This window comes from Pelophylax lessonae, assembly GCF_965119305.1.
Source record: "Pelophylax lessonae genome assembly, chromosome: 7".
In the NCBI taxonomy this organism is placed as follows: Eukaryota; Metazoa; Chordata; class Amphibia; order Anura; family Ranidae; genus Pelophylax; species Pelophylax lessonae.
This window is the reverse complement of record NC_138774.1, coordinates 61811716-61825911: the sequence shown is the minus strand read 5'-3', so window position 1 is coordinate 61825911 and position 14196 is coordinate 61811716. Positions and strand designations below refer to the sequence as shown.

At 42.3% G+C, this 14196-nt stretch overlaps 1 protein-coding gene across 1 annotated transcript in view; it reads right to left on the bottom strand.

Annotated features, from left to right (window-relative positions):
- Positions 1–14196, bottom strand: part of SKIC2 (SKI2 subunit of superkiller complex) — a 125039-nt gene that overhangs the window by 99454 nt on the left and 11389 nt on the right. Inside the window, exons 5-7 of the mRNA XM_082263474.1 lie at positions 10434–10551; positions 7019–7133; positions 4127–4201 (exon numbers count right to left, since the gene is read on the bottom strand). Of these exons, the coding sequence (XP_082119600.1) occupies positions 4127–4201; positions 7019–7133; positions 10434–10551 (308 nt within the window). The remainder of the gene's footprint in view (positions 1–4126; positions 4202–7018; positions 7134–10433; positions 10552–14196) is intronic.

Genomic DNA, 14196 nt, shown 5'->3' with positions numbered 1-14196 from the left:
AAACCACACATGTGAGGTATCGCCGCGATCGCCAGAGAGTGAGCAATAGTTTAAAAAAGAGAGCTACACTCCAACTCTAAACTGGTAACCGTTAAAAATGTTTAAATCGTCGCCTATTGAGATTTCTATTGACCGTAGTTTGTCGCCATTCCACGGGTGTGCGCAATTTTAAACCGTAACATGTTGGGTATCTATTTACTCAGCGTGACATCATCTTTCACAATATACAAAAAAAATGGGCTAACTTTACGGTTTAGTTTTTTTTTTTAAATGCAGTGAAATGTGATTTTTCATAATTTTTCAAAAAAAATGGCGTTTTAAAGACCGCTGCGCAAATACCACGTGACAAAAAATATTGCAATGACCGCCATTTTATTCTCCAGCGTCTTTGCTAAAAAAATATAGATAATGTTTGGGGGTTCTAAGTAGTTTTCTAGGAAAAAATACTGATTTTAACTTGTAAACAAAAAGTGTCAGAAATAGGCCTGGGGCTTAAGTGGTTAAATCCACCCTGAGATGCACAGGATATCCCAATACCCAGGAGAGTGGATAAGGAGTGTACCCTGGAATTGGAGATTAAAATAAGCGATACGTGATCCAGGTTGCCATAAGGTAACAGGGATCTACTATATTTGGTAAGCTTTGATTCCCACCATATCGCACGAATGCCTTGGAGATACCCACCATCACTGTTCTTCTGCATGATTGTGATGTTTCACCTGGACAACATAGGCTGTATACACACAGTTGTTGGACATTGAGTGGATATTTTGCACAGAGCACAGTGGCACTTTATTTATTTTTATTGCACATTTCTATATATATATATATATATATATATATATATATATATATATATATATATATATATTCATTTTGGCACTATTGTTATGATTTTTGGAATGTTGCACAGTATTATGTCTATGTATATGTATTGGTATGCCTAAAATGGATACACTTTGAGGGTGATTCCTTTTAACTTAAGCACTTTATATGCACAGGAGATTTATATATATATTTTTTTATACGTATGCACTATATATATATATATATGTAGGAATTTTGCGCTGCTAGAATTGTGGATATTTATCTCCAATTTATAGTTAGACAACATTAAAGTGAAAGCAAAGGGAAAACCTAACTAACTCTAAACCTGCTTCCAGCCCTCATTCTAAGCCTAATCTATCTAGCTCTGTAAAGAAAATTAGCTATACTTACCTATTTTGAAGACACTCCGGTTCAGTCTCCAGCAGCTCCCTCTGTGTGCAGGAGACAGCTGACAATGGCTGGGAAATGGTGGTGTCACCCATACACTTACTATGGAGCTTCCGTTGTCGGCTGCCTCTCCTACACGCTGAAGCTGCTGCTGACAGCTCAGTCTGGGACCGGACCAGAGCATAAACAAAATAGGTAAGTATAGCGATCTTTCCTTTACAGGGCTAGAAACATTAGGCTTAGAATGTGAATGGGAGTAGGTTTAGAGTATGTTAGGTTTTGCCTTTACTTCCACATTTAAATGTTTTCTTTAAGACACTCTGAGGTTGATTTACTAAAACTGGAGAGTGCAAAATCTGGTGCAGCTTAGCAAAGAAACCAATCAGCTTCCAGATTTTTTGGTCACAGCCTAATTGAACAAGCTGAAGTTAGAAGCTGATTGGCTACCATGCAAAACTGCACCAGATTTTGCACTCTCTAGTTTTAGTAAATCAACCCCCTGTCTCTAAATAAAAGTTTAAAAGTTCAGACATACCATACTGGAAAACAATATGGTCTAGAGAAGCATTCTCTTGACTTTTTATTACAATGGAGGAACCCTTAAAATAATCAGAGAACCCCTGCTAAAAGTTATTATGTCTCCAGCTTATGGTATAATAGCACGATCAGTAAATTGTAGATATAAAAACAAAGGATAAAGGAATGTGGCACTCAAGGCAGATTGCTTTTGCTTTGTTTGTTTTACTCCAATCTTCTATAAAACAGTATTACTGTACTTTGAAAAAAAATGTAGAATACAACCATTTCAAATAATAAATAGAAAAGAAATGCAGAGAGTGAAAATAGTAATGTGCCTATACATGGATGGTCAATAGAGAAATGCCCCTTGTCACTTGTGATCCTTCAGAGGCTATGACATGGCAGAATTGGAGAGCAATGGATATGACAGTGGGCAGTATGTGAAGGACTAGAATGAAGAGGGTTCGACAAAGAGCAATATGTGCAGAACAGGCATGCCCTAGAGGGTATGTATGGCAGACCCAACCAGGACAGGGGCTTTTGGAGGGGACTGCAGAGTAGCCTCTTGCCTACTGACTATAGGCATTAGCTTTAGAGGTGGCTCTGTTCTTTGGGAGTGGTTTTGCTTCAGATTCAGGTCCATGTCTCCCCGAAAACACACAGACTCTGGGAACCTAGGAGCTGGATAGAGATTTGGGGTCTCTGCTTCCAAACCAGCATTGATTGCTTCAACCCCCCTCCTAGACTCAGAGACTCTAAGCAGAAAATATAATCAGCTTCAAAAAACCTGATACCGAATACTAGTGTCTCCTGCTGTCATGTGCAATCTGTTTATTAAGGTGTCTTTCTCTCATTGTATAATTCCCCATTGTGTGCCTCTTAGGTGTGAATTCCCATTGTTAAAATTAGTCACCTATTGATTCTGTCTGCCTGCTAGTATTGTGTCCACTTCACCTCGTTACCAAATTATTGTGGGATGTTTATGTGTTTATGTTAGCTGTTCATTAGATGTACTGTAATGCTGGCCATGCACGTATAGATTTTCATTGGGAAATTTTCGTTTTAAGAAAATTCGTTTGATTTTCTAATCGTTAGTGGGATCAAATTGATGTCCGTTTTCAACTGCAGTGATGGGAAAATTCAAAGGGGTAGGAAGGAAAACGTTTCTCGATCAACAAATTTTCAGGCAGTGTATGTGGTTATCACTCAGAAATTACATTCATTTTAAAATTGAATGTTAAAAGCAAAAGACAATTTTTGAACGACATTTGTCCAATCATCAAATGTTCAAAGAATTTTTGTACGAATGCTCTTACAAACATTCTCGTCCAAAAATCGATACATGTATGCGCAGCATTAGGCTCGGTTCACACTGGGACGACCTGCCAGGTGACTTAGTCCCCTCAAAAGTTGCACCCCATTCAGTGCAATTGAACCGTTCTAATTCGCCGAAAAACACAAGTTGTTCCGACTTAGAAAAAGGTTCCTGCAGTACTTGGGGGCGACTTCAGAGCGACTCGCATTGACTTCTGTTAAAGATGTTGTTTGCAAGCCGTGATGAAGCGGAACTGTGCAGCGCAGCTTCAAGGTCGGGCAACCGGGCTAGTATGAACCAAGACAAAGACGTACTGATGATATTACGGTTTAAAGTTTGCATTGTTAAGAAAAATGTCATCAAGCTCTTATCTGATTTGGTGTGGTATACATTCTAGGTGATTGTTCAATAAAGAGTTCCTGTTTGCACCTAAGCTAGTGCCGTCTAGTTCTTTGGTATAATTCTCAGCTATATTACCTGGTTCCAAAGTGGAGAAGCTGTATCTCCACCGAAGCACCCAGGAGGTCCGTCAAAGTATGATAGTGGGCAGTATGTTCAGAAGAGGAATGCAGAGGGTATGACAGTGGGCAGTATGTGCAGAAGAGAAATGCAGAGAGCATGACAGTGGGCAGTATGTGCAAGATAGGAATGCAGAGGGTATGACAGTGGGCAGTATGTGCTGAAGAGGAGTGCAGAGTGTATGGCAGCGAGCAGTATGTGCAGAAGAGGAGTGCAGAGGGTATGATAGTGGGCAGTATGTGAAGGAGAGGACTGCAGAAGGCATGGCAGCAGGCAGTATGTGTAGAAAATGAGTACAGAGGGTATGATAGTGGGCAGTATGTGTAAAGGATGAGTATGTAGGCTATGACAGTCGGCATAATGTGCAGAGAAGGGGTATGGAGGGTATGATCGTAGGTAATATGTTCAGAAAGGGTTGTGGAGGGTACGACATGGGCAGCATATTAGTAAACACACTTACTACTAATCAGCATTGCCATAATTCTGGATCAGCCTACGTGACGGCCACCATTCATTTGGGTAGGCTCCATGGTAAAGGTTTATTTTTTTATAAAGTACCTTTCTCAAAGTCCAGAGCTTCCTCCTCTTCACTGATGGCCTTCATTTGTTCAAGAGTGGGTTCATCCATTCCACCTATAAAGAAATAGCATATATTAAAGTGGTTTTGATAAACCACACAGTCATACATTAGAATAAAAATAAGTGGACTATTTTCAAAAAAGGTGGGAAAAAATGTTGCGCATAGTGACCAATATAATATCTTCCTTCATTTTCACAGAGAATAAAAAAAAAAGTCTGATTGGTCACTATAGGCAGCAGACAACTGCTTTTGCTTGCATATACAAATGGTTAGCTTTTGTTTTTACAGTAAACCTTCCCTGTAATGTATAATATAAGCATCTAAAACAAAGGTGTCTGGTTTTCAATCACAGTCAGTTGGATTCTTATTTTAAACCTTGATCTGAAGTAAAAACATTTATGGGAGATAATGATTGGTCATTCAATCTATGGTAGATAAAGGAGACTACCAAAAAGACGGATGGGGGCTCGAGGTGTCCGAGCCTTCATCCAGAAAGTGCATGAAAGACCATGAGTGAGCATAGAGAAAAAAAGTTTAAAGGAGGGAAAGACAGAAACTGGATAGAAGGGAAAGGAAAGAGATGGGAGAGGAGGGAAGGGGAGGGGGAGGAGAGGGACAGGGAAAGAACGGTGAAGGAGTAAAGAAAAGGGGGAAAAAAGGAGAGGGAGGCAAAAAAAAAAAAAAAAAAGAAAAATCAGATTAAGAGTCCAAGAAAAAATGATGAGGGCTGGTGGGATTTTAATGGTACCGTAGAAAAAGCCATAGAAAAAATGATAAAATCAAGTATTTTATTTATACATCGTTAAAAACCAGATAGGGGAAAACATTTGTATATGTATAAAACATATCGTAGAGTACATATAATGCAGTAACACAGGTACAGACAATAAGCGATGATAGATATATAGCTCATCCGATGTGCAGGACCTCGGAGAATTAACCCAACATGTTTCGCAGCCTATTTAGGGCTGCTTCTTCAGGGGTCTGTAATATGCTATATAGAGAAAGAGCCTTAATAGACCTATGTAAAAAAAATAACAAATGGTAAATAAACAAACAAACAAACAAAATACAACATAATGGTTAAACATGCTCATGCAGCTCCTGTGTATGCAATGCACAGCCCATCACCACAGAACGTCACCCGACGGTGCACCAAGGAGAGGGAAAGCCCGGAATCCCCACAGTACGTCTTACCCACGGATGTGGAGGAGAGATAAGACAGGGACAGCTAAGTGGCGTGTGTGTTATGAACCAAAATAGGCATCCAAGGGGATACCCACAAGGTTCAAAGCCGTGAGAGAAAAAACCACAAGAAATTCCCAAAAACGATGTCCAGAGGATGTGCTTACTAAAATATATAAACAGGCAATGAAATTACCTTCAATAGTACTGAATTATACACAGCTCGATAGCGAGACAGAGTAAATTGGAGCCCAAAAATCCCTGTCTCTAAAAGGAGAGAAATGTAGGATATATTTAGACACATAGGTACTCCTGGACAAAAGACAAATAAAAGGGAACAGAAAGGAGAGGAGGAAAGGGAAGAGGGGCCAAAGAACAAAAAAAGAAAAGAAAGGGGGAAAACAAAAGAAGCAGCAAAAGAGAAGGAAGAGACAAAAGGGGAAGCAAGGGCTGGGAAAGAGAAGGTGGGGAAAGGAAAGAAAGGGGAGTAGATGAAAGAAAGGGAGCAGAGAAACTATAAATAGGAAGAAAGAGAAAAAGAGAAAGAAAAAGCGGCTACCTCACAGGAAATGCAAATGAATTATGGAGAGGCCGATGGAAGAAAAAGCAGCTACACATCTACAGATACAGTGGGCACTGTCGAGTTATCATACTCGTTCTGAGGCAAGCCAGGAGAGCCTCCATAGAGTATCCAAAAGGAATAGTCCCAATGGCAAACCACCTAATGGGGAGACATAGGAAAAATTGGAGGTAAGACACAGCCTGAAAGGTCGCATAATAGCCGACCTCCAGGCATGACCCTCAATAGATAACAGACCTTTAAGCGAAACCATTGACAAGTACTTACCCACATGTATTCAGATGGACAGCATGGCCGTCTCACAAAAGTATGAAACGCCAGGCTTCCCGCTTATGTACTACCTCAACCCGATGCCGGGTGCACGTCATAGACATGCGCCACGGCGTGGGTCAGATCCTCAACTGTGCGCGCGCCGGAAGCGCGCATAGTGCTGTACTGAACTCGGCCACAACGCGCAGACGCATGCAGCCATGGAGAGCGGAAGTGGAGGTAGTATACCTCCACATCCCGCGCCTCCACCCGAGGATCACACATCCGTGGGAAGCGAGAGGAGGAGCCAGGACCCACCAACCCACCAAAGGGGCAGAACGAACCAGGCGATCGGAGGGGCAGATGACCGTGCATTGCAGACAATGACAGGGGGAGCCATTAAGCATGTGAATTGGTCAAAATAAAAACAAAAACAGAGTTACAATATAAGAAACAAAATATACAAGGAAATACACCTAATACAACAATAAATGTAATATATGTAATACAGTACATTTGACATTAGCGTAGCGATCCGTAGCTGGGGGGAAGAGAGAGGGGGGGGGGGGGGGAAGGGAAAAAACATTGCCAGCAATTGACCGTCACACTGTATACATTATAAAGTATCATAATTACCTTTCCATGAATAGATCAAAAGTTCATGGAAATTGCCACAAGAGTCTAAACTGAGGACTTGTCAAGAACAGAAATAAATCTTAAAGCAAATAACATGTGGCTCCCAGGAAGCGGTTATCAAAAGAGCCTCACAAACGCACCATTACGCTTGTGGATTGGTCATTCTAAATAAAAAAAGACTAAATAAATAAAAAAAATGCCCGAGGCTTTGCCAATTTACCTGGCCAAAACGGGAAGTTGGAAGTGCTGCCCTTGACAGACTGAGAAGGGGGACCAGGAGGTCGTCGTAGGGACAGAGAATTCTGTGCTGAGAGACCGATGTGATCTGCAGAGACCTGCCAAGAAAGAAAGGGTTAGAAGGTGTATCGGATCTAACTAATAAACCAACTGATCTGATTCAGCATTCAACCTCTCAGTTTGCGAGACACGGTATGGCACAGGTAAAATGAACTGTGGGTTCTTGCAGGCACTTTGTGGTGCCTATTTTTAAGGTATACGGTGGTTCCCAAACTGCAGTCTTTGTCAGCATTTAACAGGCCCTTGGAACATTATTCCTTCCACTGACACCAATGCTATGGCACTATTCCTTCCACTGACACCAATGCTATGGCACTATTCCTTCCACTGACACCAATGCTATGGCACTATTCCTTCCACTGACAGGGCACTATTCCCTTCCACTGACACCAATGCTATGGCACTATTCCTTCCACTGACACCAATGCTATGGCACTATTCCTTCCACTGACACCAATGCTATGGCACTATTCCTTCCACTGACACGGCACTATTCCTTCCACTGACACCAATGCTATGGCACTATTCCTTCCACTGACAGGGCACTATTCCCTTCCACTGACACCAATGATATGGCACTATCCCATCCAATTACACCCGTGACATGGCACTATTTTTTCCACTGACACCAATGACACCATTGACATGACACTATTACTTCCACTAACACCAATTATGTGGCTCCATTTCTCCCACTGACACAATGATGGGGCACCAATTCTTCCATTGACACCAATGATGAGGCATTATGCCTCCCACTGACACCAATGATGGTGCACAATTCCTCTCACTGACACCTTTAAAGGGGCACTATTCTTTCCACTTATACCAATGATGGGGCACTACTCCTCCCACTGACACCAACGATGGGGCAATATCCTTCTACTGACACAAATGACAGGGCACTATTCCTTGCATTGCCACCAACAACAGCACGCTTTTCCTTCCACTGATATCAACACTGGGGCATTACTCCTCCCCAATGACACCAAAAATAGGGAATATTTCCTTCCACTCACACCAACATTAGGGGACTATTCCTTCCACTGATACCAGTAATGGGGCACATTTCCTGCCATTTGACACCAAATATGGCACACTATTCCTTCCACTGATGCCAGTAAAGGGTCATTATTCTTCCCAATAACACCGATAATGGGTCCCAAGTCTCTCCACTGACACCAACAAGAATTATAGATAATATTTACTCAAAATGGCCACCAAGTTGATCCTACTGTTGCTAAGGCATTTTCTACTCCCACGGGCCACGGCCTGGCCTCCAAACTGATTCAGGCACATATAGTAATCATAGACATAAAGGATAGAAAATCACTTATTGTGCACCAAATGCCTTTACAGATCAAGATATTTCCCTGTAAAAGTAGTGGTGACATCATCACTGTGGTGTATATAGCCACATAATCTATGCAGGCAGCAGAGCTGTGGGAGAGACCCTTGCAGCTCCACACACTACAGACTGCCTGCAGAAAACTACAGAAGGGGGGCGGAGACAAGACCAGTCACTCTACACAAGGAGAAAGAGCAGCAGTGACCAGGCTTTATTACAAGAACCTCCTGCACAAGCAGGGAGGAATAAAATACACAAATGACAAGAATACACATGCCTGTTGTATTCAGAAAATGGGGGAGATTTACTAAAACTGGAGAGTACAAAATCTGGTGCAGCAATGCATGGTAGCCAGTTAGCTTCAGCTTGTTCAATTAGGTTTTGACAATAAAACCTGGAAGCCGATTGGTTTCTTTGGAGAACTACACCAGATTTTGCACCATGCAGTTTTAGTAAATACCCCCAACATTTCCTTATCCCGGAGTTCAGCTTTAAGGGCAGTGAACAGGTCTTTGGTTTAGAAAATCCGAAGGCCAGTGGTATAGTAATAACCTGAAAATGTTTTCTATATGATGTGTTCCCAGGACTTTTTTCCCCCAGAAAATAGGTGCAGTGACTGATCCACGATGCCCTAGCCCCCCCCCCCCCCCACACACACACACACACACACACACACACACACCCTCCAAACTGCACCAAATAGTGGGTGTGATCAAATTTCACTAACAGTGAGAGGGTCTTAAAGGGGCACTAAATGGCAGTAATGCATTTCGTACAGAGTGCAGTTTTTCTGTTTTTGTTTGGGGGGGGGTTACACCCAAAGTGCAGAGTTCAAGAGTGTGCTGCTTACACAGTGCAGAATTGCTGCATACAGAGTGCAGAGTTTAGGGGTGTCCTGCATACAGAGAGCAGAGTTTAGGAGTGTCCTGCATACAGAGAGCAGAGTTTAGGAGTGTGCTGCATACAGAGAGAAGAGTTTAGTAGTGTGCTGCATACAGAGTGCAGAGTTTAGGAGTGTGCTGCATACAGAGTGCAGAGTTTAGGAGTGTGCTGCATACAGAGTGCAGAGTTTAGGAGTGTGCTGCATACAGAGTGCAGAGTTTAGGAGTGTGCTGCATACAGAGTGCAGAGTTTAGGAGTGTGCTGCATACAGAGTGCAGAGTTTAGGAGTTTGCTGCATACAGAGTGCAGAGTTAAGGAGTGTGCTGCATACAGAGTGCAGAGTTTAGGAGTGTGCTGCATACAGAGTGCAGAGTTTAGGAGTGTGCTGCATACAGAGAGCAGAGTTTAGGAGTGTGCTGCATACAGAGAGCAGAGTTTAGGAGTGTCCTGCATACAGAGTGCAGAGTTTAGGAGTGCGCTACACACAGAGTGCAGACTTTAGTTGTCTGTTGCATACAGAGTGCAGAGTTTAGGAGTGTGTTGCATACAGAGTGCGGAGTTCAGGGGTGCGCTACACACAGAGTGCAGAGTCCAGCCTTCTTCCACAACTGCTTTCCTCTGCATCCCCCATCCACATCTCATTTTCACTCCTGTTCAGGTCTGACCTCTGCATGCAACCCTCTGCCCCTTTCTTCTCCCCCCCCCCTCTTTAAAAGCTCCACCATCTTCTATGTCTTACTATTTTTGCTGTATTAAGTGGAAGCACCAGCTGGCTCTAGTACCTCCCCTGCACACTGTAGATGGCTCTGCCTCTCTCTTACTTGCAGGGAGATCATCCACTGGGGTGTCAGCATCCACGTTCCCCCCTGGGCACCTGCATCTCCCTTGTCCCCATCCTGAACTCAGTGGGAGCCGCTCAAGAGATCAGACCTGTGGGAGCCATTGGGAGACAAGCTGTCACTTGTAAATAGAGAAGCTGGACTTCTGTGATTTTACAAGTGATGATAGTGAGCATGAAGAAGATGGCCTGAGCCAGAGGTGGAGGAACAGAGTTCCACCAAGTACCAGCTGAAAAGAATCCCTGTGTGTTCCACTGCCTGTATCTCACCTCGCTGATTCTACGCATTTCTCCGGTGGCAGAGTTACGCTCCATGCTGATATCAGTCTGCGGAGCACTGAGGTCCATGTGGAATAGAGAGCAGACATCCTTGGTACGAGGCCAGGACCTGGCGGATAAGAACAGACATGAAGGCCTGAATTGCACTCGTTAAAAAGCAATAACAGAGTTTATTCCTACTAAAATATCTAACAATAATATCTATTTTGTAATCTGTGTAAGCGTACTTATTTGCTGCTATGTACAAAAACTGAGAAAATAATGAAATAATATTATAAAAACTGTTCCTAATTGTTTTTTGAAGGAACACTTGCAAACATTTGATAGTAAACTCAAACACTATAAACAAGACAATAAAAAGTGTATAAATGGTGCGCTTGTTCCAATCCCCTTACATCACATTTCACAGGAAAACATAAAAAAAAAAAAAAAAATAGAATCATAACAATCAAGTTATTCTCACAACATAAATTATTAAACCGCTGTTGTGACAGAATGCTATACCGCCTCAGATTGCTATACCCTCGTCACTTCCGCCTCGAAGCGCATGCGCACAAGGCATTCTGGAGGTCCGCCGAGAAGCGATCTTACAGGGGGCGGAACAGTTCTTACAGGGGGCGGGGCGGGAGGCGGTAGATGCAAATATCATCTAGTCCTTACAAGGGGCGGGGAGGATTAGTAGACATCGAGTTCTTACAGGGGGCGGGGCAGGGAGGATTAGGAGACTTGCGGCCGTGTAATACATGTATTAAAAGTAGTTCCTTCGGTACCGCTGTATACTAAATAAAATAATGAATATTACTATTAAAAAAAAATATATATATATATATATATATATATATATATATATATATATATATACACACATATTCCTTCGGTACTGCATACTAAATAATAAAATAATAATAATAAAATAATGAATATTAGTATTAAAAAAAAAAAAAATATATATATATATATATATATATATATATATATATATATATATATATATATACACACATATTCCTTCGGAACTGCATACTAAATAATAAAATAATCAGCCCTGGAAAAAATTTCATACCAACCCCATAGCATTATTATACCGGCCCAACAGCATAACGCCATTATTTTCTTGTTCATAAAAGGGAAAACCATTTTAAAGCAAATTTGAAGAGTGTATTATATACAGATAAGATAGATATGAAAGCATATAGGGCTTTATATATAAAAGAGCAAATTCTAGTTAAAAGTGGTAAAAGTGCGGACATGATACAGGACATCAGGGCCTGTGCGGACATGATACAGGACATCAGGGCCTGTGCGGACATGGTACAGGACATCAGGGCCTGTGCGGACATGATACAGGACATCAGGGCCTGTGCGGACATGGTACAGGACATCAGGGCCTGTGCTGACATGATACACGACATCAGGGCCTGTGCGGACATGGTACAGGACATCAGGGCCTGTGCGGACATGGTACAGGACATCAGGGCCTGTGCGGACATGGTACAGGACATCAGGGCCTGTGCAGACATGGTACAGGACATCAGGGCCTGTGCGGACATGGTACAGGACATCAGGGCCTGTGCGGACATGGTACAGGACATCAGGGCCTGTGCGGCGTGCCGCGATTTAGCCGCGGCCTAGGCGGATCGAACTTGCGGTTTTTACCGGTCGATATCTCCGGAACCGTAGGCGGCAGGGACGCGAAACTCGGTGGGCCGGGGGTTCGGGACCCCCTCTGGGTCTGGTGCAAGTTTGGGGTCCCTGGACACAAGGGGTCCCGAGATAAATTTTCTGGAAGTCCCCCTTAAGGGGGCACGTCAAGGCCACCTCCGACCGTACCCCCCCGGGGCCAAAACGTTGAAAAAGTCAAAGGGGTAATTAATTTTTTTTTTATTCTGATATTTCATATTTGGTTTTTAATATTTATCTTCAATATATATATATATATATATATATATATATATATATTTTTTTTTATTCTTCCATATATATATATATATATATATATAATATATGTGTGTGTGTGTATATAATTGTTTTTAATGCTAATATTCATTACTTTATTATTAATATTTTATTATTTAGTATGCAGTACTGAAGGAATATGTGTGTATATATATATATATATATATATATATTTTTTTTTAATAGTAATATTCATTATTTTATTAGTATTTTATTATTTAGTATACAGCGGTACCGAAGGAACTACTTTTAATACATGTATTACACGGCTGCAAGTCTCCTAATCCTCCCTGCCCCGCCCCCTGTAAGAACTCGATGTCTACTAATCCTCCCCGCCCCTTGTAAGGACTAGATGATATTTGCATCTACCGCCTCCCGCCCCGCCCCCTGTAAGAACTGTTCCGCCCCCTGTAAGATCGCTTCTCGGCGGACCTCCAGAATGCCTTGTGCGCATGCGCTTCGAGGCGGAAGTGACGAGGGTATAGCAATCTGAGGCGGTATAGCATTCTGTCACAACACCGCGTCCATTCAAATAAAGTTCAAAAAATGTACAGAAAAAAATTGTGAAAGTTCAATTTAACCATGCAGGTGTTTCCATCCAATAAACCAGCCGTTGCTAGTAGATGTGCTCAAAAACCAAAGCACTTCTCTAAAAGGTGAATAGATAGCCTACACCAGCCACCGTCAGGTGAAATGGCCGCTCACCTCAGGCATGGACCATCAGGTCACACCTTTGAATAGATAATTATAGTGGTCTTCAGCTTCTAATCACTTCCACCCAGTATGATCCGTGTCACTGGATCCACACTTCCCTCCACTGGCCCCTCTTCGGGGTTTGTCTTGATCTTTTTCCTCCCATTACACGTATAAATCAGGATATAAAGAGAAATTCATAGCGCAATATGTAAAAACCATCCACATTTATTGTGGGTAAAAAATATCACTCACATTAAAACAAAATGACCATCACATAACAGAATAAGACTCAATAGGTCGTCTCCTCACCGCACTTCCGAGCAACAGAGTCACCGGAAATGCCGTCACTGGCTCCAACCGATGCGTTGCGTCACTGGTCACCTGACTTCTTCAAGACTTCTTCCCTTGAAGAAGTCAAGGGACAAGTGACGTAATTTCCGGTGACTCCGTTGCTCGGAAGTGCGCTAAGAAGGCAACCCCGTTATACAATGCTATTTTTGTTTTAATGTGAGTGGATATTTTTTTTTAACCTACAATAAATGTGGATGGTTTTCGCAAAATTGCATTATGACACCTAAACATTTTTTACCTAAATACAAGGAGTCGATTGCGATAATTGCAAGAAAATCCCACAGGCTTGTTGTACCCAAGTTGTCCGATCAATCAACTTGGTACATTCAGCCTGCCCATTAATGGTTCGAATCTCAGCCATTTCCTGCTGAAGCAGTCGAGATTCGAACCGTGTATGACCAAGCCTTAGTAAGTTATTTAGTGTGATGACAATGCTCCAGACTCCAGAAGTGCCTTCAGACTCTACAAATTCCCTAAAAGGTGAGTAAACCAAGGCTCCCAAATCTTTATCACTGGCTGAGGGTCTCTCATTGATTATTATCCAGCAAAGCATGGCCTTGATCAGGTCAAACGATATTGTGGGGGATTTCCACTACTTAGCTATCACAATGGCGGCCATCAAAAAGATGAAAGAGATCAGTTTCTTCACGCATTGCTGGGCTTCTAAAATTGGACGGCCCTGTAAGGCTCTTTTTAGGGTTTGTGCCCGTTAATGAGTAGAGATAAGCGGAATGACCCGAATCCAGAATCT